Source organism: Leptosomus discolor, chromosome 6 (genome assembly GCF_034619465.1).
Source record: "Leptosomus discolor isolate bLepDis1 chromosome 6, bLepDis1.hap2, whole genome shotgun sequence".
In the NCBI taxonomy this organism is placed as follows: Eukaryota; Metazoa; Chordata; class Aves; order Leptosomiformes; family Leptosomidae; genus Leptosomus; species Leptosomus discolor.
Window position 1 is genome coordinate 48,664,303 of NC_141396.1, and position 18,973 is coordinate 48,683,275.

Here is an 18,973-nt window from a genome sequence, read left to right on the forward strand (position 1 = left end):
ATCTTTGTTTAGAATAAAGCTCTGAAGAGAAACCCACAGTCTTCATGAGAAATACCAGGCTGTTCTCTGCTCACTGTGGTGTGCAGGAGCAAGGCATCCTACACTGAGGATGAGGAGCACAGGGCTGCTGGAATGGCATGCCAAATAAACAGGCTTGGGTATACTGCCTGTTTGTCCCTTTCTCAGGCTTTGCCTGTCAGCTGATGTGTGCTCATGCACATTCATACGTAGATAGAGAAAGCAAGAAGTAATTGCCCTTATAGATAACCTTCTGCTTCAAATATTTCAAGCTAGAAGTCTGAAGAGAGTTTCATAAGCCAAGGTACATGTGCAACATCGGTGGAATGGTCTGTCTTGAATAAAGACTAAACAATGCATGATTTACTACTTTCACTGACAGAGGAGGAGAATTTTGATCAAAGATATTGGAGCAATTATCTAGTCTTGTGAAAAGTGAGAAAAGTTATCACGCTTTTTAACACACCATTGATTTGGCTACAGCCACATTCTCTTGTTTCTGGAAGCTCCTAAGCCTGTCTTGCTTATGTTAAACACTTTCAGCAAATTCAGTTTTCCTTCTTATTTAATACTATTTTTTTGCCTCCTTTTTCTTTCACCTTTTTATTCCATTAATTGCCTGTAGGGTAAGCAGTCTTACAGGGGGTTACAGGCAAGTGTTCATTGTTCAGAAAAAGGAGGAATCCTCCTGTGTGCTCTGTTGGTGGGTTCGCTTTGATGGATGAGATGTCAGCTCAAGAATCATTTATTTTCGTAGACAAAATATTAACTTGCCATTAGGTTTTCCAGATTTCCTGGCGTGCTTGTGTGAACAATGGAAAATTATACTCTGTAAGTGCACTGGTTTTACTTTGGGGATATAGAGTAGTGCAATCATGCAACAGCATGCTGAACAAATGTTAATTAAGAAGGGTTTTATCTAATTTGAAGCTAATTAATTCACTAGATAGGATCTTTATGAAATTGAGGAACAATCTGAAATAGGATCAGAGCTTGTACTGTGAACATTAAGTAGTTAATGGGTCTGCTCTTCATGTGTCTGTCTAAAATCCTTTCCTTATTCCCAAATCTTTGATGTAATTTTTTCCCCATTCAGAAGTCTCCTTCAAAGAATTTCCCATGCAGATTTAGCCCACTTTAAATACAATGGGAAAGCATTTGGCATTTAATAAGCTCACTTTCCCTCATGTCTAAATTGGTCTGCATTTTCCGAATGTGACAAAGGAGGATGAAATGAGAGAAGCAGCCCTGGCAAGCCATTTTGTAACTTAATGAGAGAAGCCAACAGGGAGGGAAGGGGAGTGAGCAGAGGACTGTTTTGCTCCTGTACGGATGAACTGCCCAGCCTGTACAACTAAAGGTGTTTGCCCTTACCCTTCTGACACTTTCAGGGAAGGATGCAGAAAATCGCTTTTCTGGCGGTGAATTGTCGGAGGAAGTCTACACCTGCCTGCCCTGCAGGGAAGGATGTTCTTACTGTACAGATGATACTCCCTGCTATGCACAGGAGGACAAATATTTACGGCTGGCTATCATCTCATTCCAAACACTCTGTATGCTGCTGGACTTCATAAGCATGCTGGTAGTCTACCATTTTCGCAAGGCAAAGGTAAGCAGATATGTTTTACTTTGATATTGCTGCTCATTGTGTGGTACAGACTCATTTATGTTAGGTGTAGAGCTTTTTGACGGTCAGTTTCTTGGGTAAGGAGCTCAACTCAAGGAGAGGGTAGGATTTCCAAACAGGAATGCTTTGCTTTGGGTGTGGAGGTACCTAAATCGTTTATGTCGTTTTTGAAAAAAATGCTGAGCAATCTGTGTCTCCCAGTGAAATCTGCTTACATTTGTAGATGGTCAGCAAAAATCAAGGAAACCTGTTAAGTTCAAAGCAATTTTGGAAAATTAGGCCAATTATGCAGGTATCTAAGGAGGCATGTGGGTGTTTATAGTCTTGAGATCTTGACAGTCTCAGTTTTACCGCTGCTGGGAATGATGTTTGGTTTCAGTATATTTGAGAGACTAGCTGGAAAATAATTATATCAAAGAGATCTTTCAAAATAATTCTGGTTTCTAGAGAGTTTAAACTTGATTCTGTGGTTAAAGATATTTTTTTCTCTAAGGTATGAATATATTAAGGAGTATCTGTAAATTGTTGATGCAGGCTACAGTTATGTTTTATGTAGTAAACTGATGAACTTTCTGCTTTTACCTCATTCAAAATCTTTTAACATGTAAGATCTTGTGGAATCTCAGTGTTGCCTCAGTAAAAGCAGAATATTCTCCGAAACTTCCAATTTTCTAAAAAGGAAAAGAATTGAAGCTGGCACATATTCACTACCTGTATTTGGGAGATGTAGGTGTGCACACAGTATGCTACATTGTTGAAATTAATAGCTTCACCCACTTTCCATAACTAAATAAGCATTTCCATTTTGGTTTTTGGAACACTTGATCCCACGGTCTTCCTAATCCTACGGTGTCTGTGTTGCAAATGCGTGGCTCATTTTGAAAGACTTTAATATCCTGGCAGGAAATCAGAGAACAAGCAGTGACCTTTTTTTTTTTTTTCCTCTTCTGTTTCTGACAGAGTCTTTGCAGTTAATGATGTGTAAAACGGTTCAAATTACAGATTTAATTGTATTTATAAAGTTTTTCGTTATGAAAAGTCTGGTTTAGGCATCTGTTTAGTTGGTTAACATAAACTTAGCAGAAGAACTTCATTCCCATTTCGTGAGGTTTTAGTCTGCATGGTAATGTTCCTTTCTTTTAATGTCATAGACAACATCATGAAAGAAGCATTTCTTGTAAGAACTTTGCTCTCTAGACCTAAAAAGTGAACAGAATAGATTACTTCACATGCAGCTATTGCAAGTTTGGGTTGATTTTTTTTTTTTCCCCACTGAAATATTGATTTTTTTATAAGAAATTTCTGTATTTACTCATAAATAATTTGAGATCAGAGATGAGTAAAATTGCATACACTCCTGCACTTACGTATGTTCTGATACATGTATCCACTACAGTAAGAAGGAGATGCATCTTTATTAAACATATTACAGAAATCTTGTGTTTCACAAAACCTGCTAGTGATGAAAGGTGCATTTTTACTTTTGTGATGATTAGTCATTTCCCCAAAGTAGGCTATGAGTAAAGAACTAGAAGGGATCCTAATACCCAAGCAATATCAGAGGCACATAAACACCTTTCATTGTTTCTAAAGAACTTTTCAGTCTTTATGAAAAAATTTAAGCTTATTTTTTCCAGATTACCTCTTACCTTTAGACATCATGACATCTGCACGAGTGAGAACCAGGCATAAAACAAAACATTCTTTTTTTCCGGAAAGAAAAGTGATTCCTTTGAGACATTGCATTTTATTCAGTTGGACAGAGATGGATTCAATTATAATTTTACTACCTTAGAAGAGAGTTGACCTTGCTCTAGATGTATATGTCACAAAGAGGAGGGGAGGAAAAATGAGACAAAAAAGTAATATGGTGATTAACAATCCTTTCCTGTATAATCAATGTTTTCAAGGAGTAGAAACTGATAAATAGATGTTCCGTTGCTTTTCATGTCATTCAGCTGAGTTTTTTTCTTGGATTGCTTTTATGTTCTTTATCTTGTTGATGCAGCATGATTTTAAAAAGAAAAAGATCTTGTGTGATTACCATGAAATAAGAAGTTGTGTGAAGGGCAAACATACTGAGAACAATGAGTATTTGCATAAGAAAACTGCTGGTTCCATTGGAAAATGACAAACATTTGGAGTGAAGGGAAGAAAACTAGTAACTGGCTGTCTACTCTCTGCCAAGAGGGGAAAGTCATGAAAATGAAAAAGTTATTGAAATATATTCAAAATATCTGCATTTTGAGAATTTCCAACTGTTAGTGAAACAAACCTCAAATAGGTTAGTATATCCATCTGTGATTAAAGTTACTGTGTTTAACAGTAACTTCTTTTCCATTGTGCTGGATGAGTGTCAGAGAAGAGCATTTTTTGGATTCTCTCCTATGTATGGCACTACAATATTCAAATAGCTACAAAATGTAATTTTTAATACAACATTTTAACAGAAAGAACTGTGTACTGCTACCATATTCAGAAACAATCCAAAGTTTTTAAAAGTGGAAAAGATGGGGGTTAAGAATAAAAAAATACTAAATTAAGTCCCCAGGGCTGAGAAGAATGAAGAGTAGGTATGTGGCATTTTGGTATAGGTGTTGATCAGTAAAATGAGCTCAGTAAAATGGGAAGGCGAATGGGATCAGGTTACCACTGACAGTGCAAAACACTACTTAATGCTTGTAGTTTATGGAGGCTCCCCATAAATATTAACTTCCTAAAGCTAAGATCCTGAAAAATTAAGGTCCGCCGACAGAAAGTAATTTGGGAAGAAACACCCCTGGTACCTTGACTGTGATATTGTGAGTATAATAATTCAGCAAAGAATTAAAGCTCAGATTGATGCTGAGGAATTCATTTGAGGCTTTGTCAAACACAGGTGAAAGTGACTCAGCAGCCCCAAGATTAGCTCAGCAACAGTGTTATTAAGCTGCAGGAGTCATAACTGGAGAAAATCATAGGCAGAAAATGTGGCCCTTTGCTGAGAGAAGAGAGAACTCCAAAATGATAAGAATAAAAAAAAAATTGGAAGAAGGCACAGAAGGAGTAGCAGAAGCTAAACCACTAGTGAAAAGCATTGTAGGGAAGGACAGAAAAAAGATGAAAAATGTAACAGATAAAGCAGATGCCACTGTTACAATGGGAAAAGACAAAGCTTTTAATCAGAAGAGTAAATGGAGGAAATATGCCAAAGAAAAAAAAAAAGTATTCACAGCTAGTACAGAAGGGAAAGCAGATGTACGGATCACTTCAAAGAAATATTTAACTGCTCTAGACAACCCTCATGCCAAGCAGTAGTGAAAGGTGGAAACCCTGAGCCTGGCATTAACACAAGCTGCAAGAGGCTGAAAAACTCCTGGGAGATGGAAATGGATGAAACAGCATCAGAAAAGCTGATGGCACCTGACAGCACCAGTTTAATGACATTGAGGGAGCTGTGCAATGAAGCCTGGGAAAAAAAGATCTTACCTCAATAGTGGAAATATTGTTATTAGACTGCCCTAACAGGGTGATCTTGATGAATACTGCAGCTGGGGAGATGTTGAGACTTCTGCAGTGCAAGAGAGGTAAAGGGGCACTGAATGCAAAACAAAGGAGCAGGCTCAACTGAGGCTCTCAGCACTTAGGATGGACTAGATACATGTCCTAGCAATTGTGAAGGAGTGTATAAAGGAATAGGCTCTTCTCTGGTTTTCAAAAGGCTTTGACAGACTATGAGAGGATCTTGCAGAACAAGTTTCAGCCCTATAGAGTCAGATCGTCATGGCTGTATACACAAGTGTAAATCATTCTCTAAGTAGAACAAATAAGAAACAAATCAGCTAAAGGTGAACACTAGTAAACATCCTTGTGTGCTGTGGCATTATTATTGATTGGATAATGCAAATATTACTACTAAAACCACATCCAAAACGTATGAGGCTAAGCTAATAAAAGTAGCTGGCTAAGCAAGGACAGAAATCACTGATGCTAAAACATATTCTCAAAAATGAGAAGCTGAACAGTGATTTTGCAAGAAAAAAAATCAACAAAATAGGAGAATTAATCTATGTTTTATGAAACATAGTGTTATATGAACTGATGGAGAGCTGAAACAGGGAGTGACCAACTGCAGTATTGATTACGTGCAGTGTAAGGGTAGCAAAGCTATATGGCACCAGAAAGAATCAGAATGTTTCGATAAACATAAATAAAGCCCAATTTTTTTAAATTTCAAAATTAACATAGGATTTCAAGGGCTAAAGTTCTACTAGAGACTTAGAGAGGAAACCAGCTGCATTGTAAACACGTTCTTATAAAAGTAGTGGACTGTGGAAGGACATTACCTGCAAAGAGCCTAAAGAGCTCATCAGTTATCAGGCTGCCTTTTCAAGTGAATCAGAAAGAAGAGCTGAAAATAACTGTCTTTGCATAGCAGCATACCAACTTAAACATGGAGCTATCAGGTAGGGTACAACTGCTGCGAGGAATTGTAAGTGCCCTTAAGAAATCCCAAGTACCGCTACTGGTAAGGAGACCAAAGAAGCTGATCTCAGCCATAGTATGGAAGAGGCTAATTGCTACTTCGGTGATGAAGGAGAGGTGAGAATGTGACACCAGCCTTGACTCACACTAGACCTATTCCAGAAGGGTATAGTTTGCTGTGAATTCTCATTCAGATCAATGCTAAAGGCTTCAGAGTAGTTGCACTAAAGACAAGCTACTTTGCTGCCACCTTTCTTTGTCATGCACTGTGGTGCTGCCAGGCTCTAAGCTGGTAGGGGAACTGTGGGTGCGCGGGAGGAGAATGTTGAGGGACCTGGCCATTCCATCTTCCTAATGTACCTGGCTAGCATCTCTGGATGTAAATCTGGCACATCATTATCTCACTCTGAATTACTTGATTACAGAGCACTTAAATGTATTCACACTAAATAGAAAAATAGGAAACTGGTGGCATAGAATATCTAGCCATTTAAGTGCTCTGCTAAATATGATTTCAAAACTGTGAAGATAGTCCCTGAACAACGCAATTTTAAACACTGCACAAAACTGCAAATAGATGGAAAGACAACATGCAAATTAATGCTGTAGTTCCCCTTTCTAATACTGAGAAATCAAGAGCATCTTTTCTCCCTTACAGCAGCCATCATAGGATGCAGTAATTCAGAGTGAGATAATCACAGGCTATTGATGTGTGATACATCTTTAAATATTAAAGCATGCTGACTTTGCAAACATACCTTTTTTGCTAATGTAAATCAAGCCATCCTTTCTTTTCTTTAACTCTACAGTGGCATCTTTATATGCTTATGCCTGTATGTGTTTCATCTTTGGTGCACTTTCTGCTTTTTTTTCCCTAGACACCAATTTCTGACATTTCAGCTAAAGTGGAAACTTAATAGAGAGAAGAGATTTTGCGCAGATGGAGCAGCTGCCTTTGCGTACTGTGCTAGTGGGCATACCTGACAGTTCACTCAGCACATACACATTCTGTGCAGTGCTTTATATACCCTTTCTTCATCATATCCTAGAGTGAGAACCTAGTTTCTTGTGATTTCTCAGAGCAAAGTTTGTTGTAGTCTTGAGGTATGCAGTTTTTAAGACATTGGTGATGTTTTCAAAACTGTAGTTTTTAGTGGAATTCTCATTTCCTTTATTCATGAAACAGAACTCATAAAATGTCCTTTCCCATTTTTCTGCATAGTTAAGATATGCCTTTACGGATGCTGTACTTTTTTAATTCTTACATAAATATTTGCAGAGTGTCATATTGAAAAGATAAGAAGTGCTGGGGCTGTTACCCTGCAGCAGCAGTTGAGAGCTGGGGATGACGTGCTGGCTGCTGGACTTACCAAAGACAGCAGGCGTTGGTGGGCATGGCCACAACAGTGGTATTGCCCTGTGTTTGCAGGGTGTTGCGTCATTCGCTTCATAAGCCTGAAGGTTTCATATCTGTATATATTTGCGTTCTAGTACATGGTTTAGAGGAATTAAGTACTTGTGAATAGAAAAATAAACCTATTTCCCCTATAGACACTTTTGGCCTAAGGAAAAACAGAAGTGTGAGGAAAATAAAGATCTAGATGTAAAATACATTGGTTGATTTCTGTTCAGTCTCATGAAGAAGAGATAATGAGCAGGACAGTAGGAAGCAGAAAAATGTTCACAAGACAGAGTCTACCCCTAATGGACAAGGTGGGTCTTGAAAATGACTTTTCATCTGTCCTCAACAGTAGCTCTACGGATTCAAAAGCTACAGTCTTCTCTATATAACTTTAAATCAAGCCAACATTTGTCTCCACAAATTTGAATTACACAGCACCTTAGGGCCCATCTGGAAAACATACATGCTTTATCAGCATGCACTGCCTTCAAAGTGATGTGAATCATCTGTGGACTATGACATGTTTGCTCCACTTCGGTGTTGAGACTGATTCCTGGCCTTTACTTTCTTAACCTTAATGTCTTGCTATTTAAGACCTTACAGTCTATGAATCAGTGTCATCTTCTGTTCTGCCAATAACTCTACAAATTCTCTGTAATGTAGAGCCCCAAAGTTCAAATTAATGGAGCTGATAGTGGTGCACTTTCAGTGCGGGGTGCTCCCAGGAAAATAGCTGTCACCAGAAACAGGGCTGTAGCAGCCTTGAAGGCATATGTAAGTTTAATTGTATTACACTATGGTTTCACTTTTCAGATAAATTATGTCAAATAAAGGTAATTGAATCCTTGAATTTCAGCATATATTTTCCAACAACAAGAACTATTACAGCATGGAAGACTTTTTCCCAAGCTGTTTCAGAATTAGAAATTAGATGGATCAAACTGCTAAAATTTTTTGTTGTCTGTTACTCTGTCTTTGATTCTTGCTGAGTTATATTTGTGGCCCTTGTAGGGAAGCTGAGTAGACCAAATGGTCTGTCACATGATAATAAGCTTACCCCACTGATTCTTGGACACAGTAACTTCAGGATAGTTGTATTTATCTGAAGTTTCATTTGGGTTTGTGAATGGACATTTACAGATTTGCTGGGAAGAGACTTCTATCATGTCAGCAGAATAGCGACAACATTATTTATCCTTCTATTTGTCTTGGAGTTGTATGCTGCTGTGAACCATCCTTGTACAATCAATATCAATAGCAAAGTCCCTGGTGGCTTGCATGTGGTCTTTGGCATGCCTCCCTTTCCAAGAGCAGACTTCTGTCTGAAGTAGGCCTTTCTTTTTGTTTTAAGGGTCTAAATGCAGGCTCAGAAGAACTATTATAAGCTTGAGCCTAATTTGTTGTGGAGGGACTTTTCAACTAGGAAGGCTTGTGGAATTTCATAGTGGCAGTTGTTTGCTTGATGAACATTTTGTCTCTGGGATAAGCATGTGGCAAATAGACAGGGCGAAGGTCTGGAAATTAAAACGTGTTTTTGATGCAGCTGGGATTTGCATTCAAGTGTGCCAGTGTCTGGACCCCATTTTGATGCTGAAAACAAATATAACTAAGGAGAAGCACATTTGAAGATGAGAAAATACTTTTTGAAAGAAGTTTCACTCAAAGAGAAGGAAGAAATAGCTTAAAGAAACTGGGAAAACAGAAAATATATCAGAAAAAGTGTAGCATGAGAACTTTCAAATAGCAGAAATAAAACTGTATTGGAAACCTTATTTAGGAAGTCCTGTATTTTTTACTAAACTTTTTTTATTGTAAAACTTTTGTTTAATGGTAGCATCCTCAGAGAAACTTTATGTGCTACTTTTTACATGTTTTTTGGCTGTGTCATGTGGTCGAAGCTGAACGCAGATCATTCAGACTAAAACATATGCCTTTTCTTCATTCTTTTCTTCATTTCTTTTGGCTTCTAAAGCTGAAGGTTTGTAGCGCAGAAGCAGCAGCCTTAGCTGTCAGCTTCTCTTTAGGACTTCATGCTGTGGACACAGTTAGATTGCCTTCCCTGTCCCAGCCATGCCTCCCTCTGTCTGGAATAAAACCTTGACATTTTTCTGACATCTTCTCATCAATATCGGTATAGCTTAAAAGAAACCTTGATCTCCTCCTGCTTCCCTCTAAGACATCCCAGCTACTGCTTTCTTAGTTACTGTAGCAACCTACTTGTTATCTAACATCGTTTTGGACTCTGGAGCTCACTTCGCCTCCGGCTATGTCTAAGCCTTGCTGAACTCCTTCTGAGTTCCCTTTTAATACATGTTTTCTGCCAGTCCACAGACCTAAAATTCTTGTCTCAGCTTGTTATCTTGTGTCTTGACTGCTGCAATGTCCTTTCAGCTGGCCTTGGCAAATGCAGTCATTGCCTGCTCTTATCTATTCAAAATGATGCTGCAAATGATTTTCTGTCCTGCCACTTTGTTGGCCTCATTGCATCTCCCTTCTGACATCGAACGTGAACTATACATCTTGGTTTTTGAACTCCCACATGAGCTTTTCTCTCTCTCCTGATGCCATTTCTTTGATGCGGAAGTGTCAACACCAGCCTCCATCATCATCATCTTGTTACATTTTTCAAAAAACACCCCTCGATCCCTTCATACTTTCTTCATACTTGGTAGAGGCTTTTTGAGAGCATTCCCTGCTCTCCCTATCATGTCTTCAGATTCAAGTGCTGACAAAGTATGTGACTGTGGGTGGGATACTGATAGGCTGGGACTACTGATTGCTTGTTACGATATGTGATACTGCCTTCTTGTTCCATTGTTCTTCCCATCTGTCCTTTATTTATCTTAAACTCTTAACTTTATGGAGGAAGGACAGTCTTTTTTTACTTTCTCCTTGTGCAGGGTCCACAATAACCTGAGGCTGACTGGAGGAGGGGGCTTTCAGCAATACAGTGGTAGGAAGAATAATTAAGTTATACATAGCAATATTGGCAAATGTGCTATTATTTCTAGTGAAACATACAACCCATGATCTAAACTTAGTAAGAGATTACTTAGTGTAATAAATTCTGAAGAGCTGAAAAATCTCAGTTTTTGGGATCAGCATTTCTCAGATCAAATCATAAGCTATTAGTTTGGAGCAATTTAGCCACTTGGTTCTTGTAAAGAAAAGTAAATAAAATAAACTAGAGTTGGATTTAAAATCTTCATAAATATGACATTTTGTTTGATTTGAAATTAGTATAATGATCTTTGTGTATAGTTCATTTGCCTTCTGAGTCATGTGAATAATATGATTTTTTAAATCTTTATCAGATTTATTGTAACCCTTCTTTTCTTACATAATTCTCAGTTTGTTTCCTCTGAGATATTACAAATCTTGAGCTTTGCAGTTGGGTTGGTTTTTTTCTCCTGTAATTTACCATAAACTGTTTCTTTCTACATGATTGAACTACAATTTATGCAGACTGTTTTAGTGAGCTGTAGTATTATCTTCTGTAACAGTTGATGCCATGTTAAATAATAAGAAAGCTGAAATTCAGTTCAGGTCTTCTGAAGCTATTTGTAAACTAAATCAGGGGAACACACTAATGGAGCCCCACCTCCTGCTCATGAAATTGGTTATGTATTCCATCAGACTTTTGTATATTCTGTTTGATCTCTTGCTGGTTAAACAGCTGTCAGTATTAAAGTACATTTTATTCTTGAAGACCGTAATGCGTTTGTATCTTCCTTTCATTTAATTTCTGCATTAATTGAATGTATAACCTAGTGAAACAGGCATTTTAAGTGATCCAGAATTTTGATGATTGTCATTTTACATATTCAGCTTTTAAATTAACCATAAGTACATGAATAGACTGAAACTGAACTTAGGTATTATTTACCTCACTACTGATTTTCCTTCATCTACATATTCATCACTATTTGGTGAAAAACAGGTATCTTGACCTAAGCTATATGTCCCCAAGGAAGGAATTCCTGCTCTTATAAGAAAAGGTGTCCCCCATTTTCACTGTGAGGGGTCTTCACCAACAAATACTTTTTTTCCAAGTATCTATTTTGCAGGTGGTGCAGTGCAACTTATATGCAGCACTACACAGGTTTCAAAATGCAGAACACCTTATCTTCATCATGATATATTGTAATGGCTTTCATTACTTGTATAAGAGTAAGGATCAAGGGCCACATGAATTGAAAAATTAAGTATTTGGGGATTTCTTGGATCCCTGACATCTTGAGCACTTTTAATGAAATTGATTTATGATTGATGGCTGCTTGACCTTTGCTTTTCCTGACTTTTTCCAAGTAAAAAGCAAATTTAGTAATTATATTCTATTTGAGCCCAGCTATAACTAGTAACAGGAAAAAAATTTTGACCTTTGTGTAAGTATTCTTTAAAGGGAAATGAAAAAATATGAGGATTATATTTATTTGATTTAGGAATACCGCACAAAACCTGTCAATGCCAGAAAATTCTGACAATTTGCCAGTGTAGCTTAAGTAGCAGTATATAACTGTAGGCCTGTCTTTGGAAAATTGGTCTTTGCTATGAAGTTTACTGTATTTGCCATCTATATGCTATTAGGCTATTATTAAAATAGAAAAATTATCATTAAAAGTATTTGTCAGTGTGGTAGGATGTTGAACAGGACACAGAATTTCATCTTGATTATTTTACAAAGAAATTTTCAAAAGAGGTTACAACCCTTTCTTCCTTGAAGTGAAGAGTGTTTCCTGCAGTTAGATGGGAATGAGTTGCTTGAATTTTGTGCGTCAACCAACAATAATAAAATGAAAGCATAGCCTTGTTACGGCATTCAAAATTTTCCTTTTCCTGGGTAGCAGTCCTAATCAGTCCTTGAATTTATTCTCAAGAAAATAAAGTCATGACAACACCATTCCAGAGTACATAACTGAGGCTTCAGGGGACTCCTTCCAGTTGCTTTTGTACCCATTCTTTAGTCCCTAGTAGTCCAAGTCCAGGTGCGAACAGTATTAAGATAACCGCCACAATGCAATATAGTTTCAGTCTTTTCTGCTTTTCTTAATGTTGGCAGCTGTCTGGGAGCTGGGAGGTCCAGCTTTTGCCTATTAACAGAGGAGCCAAACATCTTTTCACTGTAGCTCAGTTTCAGATACAGAAAAAAGGGTCTCTGTATTATATTTCTTAAAGGTAATATTCAAACAAAATAATTTCTGAAAATTAGCACTTCAGTTTTTCCACAGCTTCACTGAAAAAGATAACAATGTATTTGTAGTTGGGAAAAGTTATATGGGTTAAGAGGCAGAAAAAAGGTTCAATGGGCTTCAGAAAAACAGCAGATGGAAAGGAAAGCAAGAATGTAGTCATACTGAAAAAAATTGTTTGCTGGGAAGGCGTATTTTAGTAAGAAAAGAAACTGGTACAACAGGAACAACCAGCTCCACTTCAGACCAAATATTTTCAACTTGACAAAATCTCCTCTCCCTTCTGTTATTTGAAAGTAAAAAACCACCTATGACAGGAAACAAAAAATTGAATAGGAAGGGTTTTCAGAGAAATAAGAGACAGATTTGGGAATATGCTCCAGTATCTTCTCATCACATCTCTTGTGTCCCCATGTGTAGAGTAGAATGGATCTGCCAGACCTGCACCAGGAGAGTCGTGCCAGAGCCGCCACTCCTGGGAGCACTGGAGAGTGAGCGCACTGCCATCACATGTACCTTTAGCTAAGCTTTTTGTTTCGCTTGTTTGGAGACAGTTTTGCATAGTAATTTATCTAGTCGCTTCAGATACATCAGCTTAGCACAGCAGAGCAAATCTGTATCTGTTCTCTGTGTTTCCTTGCTTATGTACCATTCTGTCATGTATCCATACGTGCTTTCCAGCCATACATTCAGTGGTAGATACACTTTGCAGTTTAGTAAGTATGAATGTGTTGCATTCAAAGTTGAGATCAAAGATGAAATCTGTCTTTGCTTCTTTCTAATAATTTCTTGAAGGCCTCGTTTATCTGTAAGGCAAGCTCACATTCTGGTGGTAAGCCACCTTTGCAAAAGGAAATTTTCTTTAAATCACAATCCCGCTTGGTCATTCTTTGTATTGTAAAAGTGGCAGAACTGTTTCATGGAAGTGAAAAAAAAAAAAAACCCAAACAAACAACAAAATATGCCCACCTTTTCCCCCTCACTAGGTTTCTGTGGTACCATGCTCATATAATGCACAGTGACATGTGGCCCTGGAGAAATCTGCAGTCTTCCTGGACTGACACCAGAAGTCTACAGTTCTGTTAATTCAGTAATATACAATGTCACAGATACAGAATGACTTTAATTTTATTTTGGCTTTTAATTTCTTCTTTTTTCTCCTCTCTGAAAATACTTTGACACTCATAATGCTGACTTTGTGTGATGACATTCAGAAATTCAACGCTAACTAATGCTGCTGTATTTCCTGGATTGCTTAGGACCGCAGAGAGTTGAAATGCAGTATCCTCTATGCTTGTTTATCCATCATTTTAACTTTTTGTTTTGTTACACTTGATGCAACTTGGCTGGCTATATTTTCTTAATTTCCCTCATGCAAATAATTGTTAAGCATTTATTTATTACCCTTTAGCAGTGCCCAAGAGGCACGTATGACTTTCCTTTCCTCATCTGATTTGCCACAGAAATGGTTTTACGTTCTGAGATCCAGAGATAAGGAATGCCTGTTTATCTCAAAGGCTATTAATGTGGTCTAGATTGTATGAATAGACTGAAGACTGAGCAAATCCCAAGGTATAAAGCAGCCCTTTACAAACAATATTTTTTGCAGACCTAGTCAAGTAAATGTGCTCCACTAAGGCAATTGGTAGGGGGAAACAGAAGGTAAGATGGGGGATACTTGGCCTTTGCTACCTCAGAACTGCCCACTCCCTCATTAGTTTCACAGGCAATCTACAGTAAAGCTCTAAGTTGAGAGGTGGACTGGCAATAGCACGCGTGGAGATGATGAATAGTTCCTTCCTGCCATGGAGAAAGCCTCAGGAGCAAACCAAACAGCGCAGTAACACTGAAATCCCACTTTTGAAGTGTTCTGACATGAACTTTATCTGGCTTTACCTATTCTTCTACAGTGACATCTGAAAGTTAGATTATGTGTGCTTGCTCCTCAGCTCTTGTAGTCACCATTTCAGTTTTTCTCCAGGAGCTGCCCTCTTGTTTTGGTCAGTTTCTTTATGAAGTAGCTGAAGGTTATACCAAGAACAGAGAATGAAATTCCATTTTTATACAGCAGACACATGCAGTTCTAGCTCCCTCAGATCCAAACCTGGAACCAGTAGTCAGATAAAAACTCTGGCTGAAACATAGTCTTGGAATGAGATGGGTGAGGAAGCTCTGTGAAAACCCCTTGCCTTGATACCATCATCTTAGCAAAGGCATCTGTTCCTATGTTGTATGTCTAAGTCTTTATTTTATCCTGATCTTTTCATTAATCAAATATCCTGAGTAGCAGTCTGGCTGAAGAAGACCAGGAAGCTCCAGTGGAATCAGGCTGAATACAAGCCAACAATGAACTCTCACCACAATCCAGGAAAACCGTATACTGGGCAACAGGAGGGTGGCCATCAGACAAAGGAAAGCTGTTAGTCCTCTCTACTCAGTGCTAGCAAGGCTGCTCCTGAAATACTGGGTCCAGTTTTGAGCTCCGTGAACTCTCAACTGGAGAGAGTTCTGGTGGATGACTGCTACTGGGAACTAGAGCATATAACCTACTGGTAGAGCTTGAGGGAGCTAAGCTTTGATAGGATGGTAAAGGGACAATCTAGTAGCAGCCTACTTGAAAGTTGGTTGCAAAGTCAGATCCCTGCTCTCCTTAGTAATGACAAGTGATGGAAGTAACAAGGGACAACATTCACAAACTATGGCTTGGGAGGTTTAAGCTAGACATTAGGAAAAGCTTTCATACTAGGAGAGAAGTGCCAGATCAGAGTCAGCTGGGTAACACACTGGAGGTTTTTCACACTTGGATAGACAAAGCTATGCCTGACCTAATTTAGTGTTGGCAGTACTCCTGCTTTGACCAGGGGGTGGGACTAAATGACCTGTAGAAGTCCTTTCCAACAAACATTTCTATGGGTCAGTGTTCTTGTGCGATGTTACTTCATCTTCTTTCAGTTTCTCCAAATCTATTCTGTAGATTAGTAGGTATTTTTGCTCTGCCACTCTACCCAGAGACCTCCTTTTCTAATATATTCAAGAGAATAAAGGATGGTGATCTTACTATGAAAAGTTGTGCAAGTCTGAAGCGTCGCTGGTCGTTTTTCCTGTCACGAGACTTTGCAAATGAATGTTTGTTTGCAGATGTGACCCTTGGGACCAGTACTATTTCTGGCTTTACCCTGCCCATTCCATCTCAACTTTTTTTTTCTTATCAGTGAATAAGTTTGTGTTTTGTCTCTGAATATTTCTTACATGCTAGCTCCTTGCCTAGAAAAGCTATAGCCTCAAACTCATAAAAGAATCAGGATGATCTATGTGTCAAATACCTGCATGATATTGAAACAGCTTTACCTCAGTCATGTTACTTTTGTTTGAGCACTGATGAGTGGTTACACAGTCTTCTGTATCTTGCAGTAGTATGTTGAGATTTTTATCCCTTTCCTAGTAAATGTGTATAAAAAGACTGTAATATATTTAACTTGGGCATTCACACTCTCTCTCATTGTTCCTTCTTCTGTTCAAGTCTTCAGTTTTCAAAGCAGGCATTAGCCCCAGTCTGGCTGGTTTGAATGAGTCCCATGAGTTACCTTATGTTAAAGGGGTGCTTCTGCCTCAGCTGGACTGTCATTCACAGAACAGCACAGACCTGTGGTTTTGGATTGTTTTTATTAATGAGGAAAGATATATGAGCATGTTAGAAAGTAGCTGTATTTCTCTAATAAACAGTGAAAGGGGCTTTCCATAAAGGAATTGCTCTGGGGAGACCGCTGTGTTTGCTTCACAGTAAAGCGGAACGGATGGCTCAGCCTCTACTTCCTTCTTTTCCTAATTCACAATGTTTGTACACACTGAACTGAGATTTCAGTGTTGAAAATATGGTTAATAAGAAAAATGCCTCTTGACTGTTTGTGTGTCTGGACCAGACCAAGGTCTGGCAAGGTCTTCTTTCTCACGGGGCTGCCTCAGGCCTCTGCACCCAGATTTTGCTTTCCCTGTCCTTACCCCAAGGCTCTGTCTCCTCTCCATCAGTGCATCTTGCTTGACTGACCAAAAGAATCTGCCATGGTGTTAATGTGACCCACTATTTTGTCTTGTCTTCAACGGGAAGCCTACAAAGGCATGTTCAGTGTAGCTGCGCCTCAGCTTGTTTAGGGACCGAACCTGCCACATCATATAGCGTCATGTCGTGTTCTGTGACTCTGACCCTATACCTGGATGCAGAGTTGCAGTCAAATCCTGAATCTCACACAGAAGTGATATCTAACCTCTGAGCTGGTAATGACCGTGGGTATTTCTTGACTTTATAAATAGTTTTAACAGTTTACTTTAGATCATCAACATGCATTTAACTTTGAGAGGTCAGTAGCATCTCACAACTGTTAGTGGCTACATCCCAGCTGAGAGGAGTTGCTGTGAATAGTTGTGGTGTATTCCTCCTGGAGTTGGAGTGCTGGTCCAGTCTGTAGTGGCTGTAAAACATGAGGGTATGTGCTCAGCTATGAGTCCTGTGCCACTGCCTAAGTCACACTAGTTTAGTTGAACTCACTTTTTCCATAACAGCCTTTCAGAGTACCTTACTTACTGATGCAAGATGTTTTACTATTCCAGTATGCTATTTTTTCTATGTAGGTGTAGCATTACATATCCAGTGAATCAGAAGTTACTGAGCCCACCAAACAGGGGCTTTTATGTCCTGTGTCCTCACACTACTTCGTTATTTGCATTTGCTACCACGTCCCTAAACCTGTCTTGAATTTTGCTAGCTGGCCCTTTTGATAGCTTTCTGTGAAACTCCTGATTGCAGTTCACTTGAATTTCTTTCATGGCTGACAACTTGCATCAGTTTTGCTGTAATTGTCTTAGCGGACATTATTGTTCACTGCAGAACTGAAGGATGGTAGCTACTTTAGAAAAAAACTCTGGCTCAGGATGAAGAAGATAGTAGACATCAGTACATACCTTTAGTCTTGCCCTTGAGTGTGATACATGCCATACTGTTTTAATTGCTTCCTTTTGGTTTGATTCCAGTATTTCTGGATGGAGGCTGGATTGAAACTAATGTCTGGTCCAATCAGTATTTTTCCTCCTTTGACTTTCCATAATAATAATAATAATAATTTTTTTTTAAACAAAGATCTCAGTTAATTTAAAAGTGAACAAACCTAGAGAATGTGGAAAATGTGTAGTAGAGGTAGCTAAGTTAAATATGAAAGTTAGTACAAAGCTAGAAGTAAAACAAATTGCAGTTATCACTTAGGTGTCAGCAATGTGTAAAAATTGAGACAGGGAAAACCAGAAAGAATAGTTTTACTGAAACAAATAAGTAAACCTCAAAAGCGAAATGAGCAGACAAAGTAGCAATAAAGAAACTGTACACAAGATGAACAGCCGGAAAAATAAACAAGCAAAACCCAAAATAAATGCCAACAAACAAGACGGATGCAGAAAACCAAGCAGCTGTAAGGAAGAGGAAAAGAAATTGAGCAAATGTTATGGGAAAGTGGAAGAAAATCCCACTGTATGGAATTTTAGGGCTGTATCCTAAAATGCCCTGATTTCTATGAGTTCCATCAGACCATTTTAATTATGCAGACAGTATAGGTGGACACAGCTGGTGGAAGCTTTGGGTTATCATTTGTTTCCGCTCTTTCATTTGTTTTCTTAAAAGAGCAAAGGCTTTTTTCCTGAGGTATGTGGGTGTATTCAGTGCTGGGTATATTGCAGATTCCCATAAAGTCAAGTGATGCTGCACACAGCCATGCCTTAGGGGCCTGTACAGTGGAGGATTCAACTTTTGGTGGACAAATTGGTCCTCAGAGACTGGTGGAAATACTGTCTATCTAATACAGATTATCTTTATCAAATAATTTAATTTCAAAACATCCTACTTTAGTTTTGATTTTCTCCTCTTTAGCTATTCTCTGTTAGTAAAACTTAAGTGCTGAATGAAGACTTTACTTCCTGGACCTTGCCTCTTGGACTACAGTGGGGGTTATTGGCAGAAAACAGTATCGTGTATTTTTTAAATCAATGTATGTGTTTTTTCTAAACCAACAGCTTCCATGTTACTTTTTTGTTATTAAAATACCTCTTTTTCTTTGCAGTAGAGAAAATTAACAATTGGAATTTCAAAAATGTAGTTGGGGAGAATTCTGATACTTCCATTTCCGTCCCATTTTTTCTTTTTTCTACACTTACACAAAAATAGTTCTTCATCGCTGTGGATGGCATTCATCCCTGCCAGAATGTCTACTCCATTTGCTGAAGAATCCCATT

The 18,973-nt window shown here is 38.4% G+C and overlaps 1 protein-coding gene across 1 annotated transcript in view; it reads left to right on the plus strand.

Moving 5' to 3' along the window:
* Nucleotides 1–18,973, plus strand: part of GPR158 (G protein-coupled receptor 158) — a 195,858-nt gene that overhangs the window by 90,453 nt on the left and 86,432 nt on the right. The window contains exon 4 of the mRNA XM_086467139.1: nt 1,410–1,627. Coding sequence (XP_086323265.1) covers nt 1,410–1,627 — 218 coding nt within the window. The remainder of the gene's footprint in view (nt 1–1,409; nt 1,628–18,973) is intronic.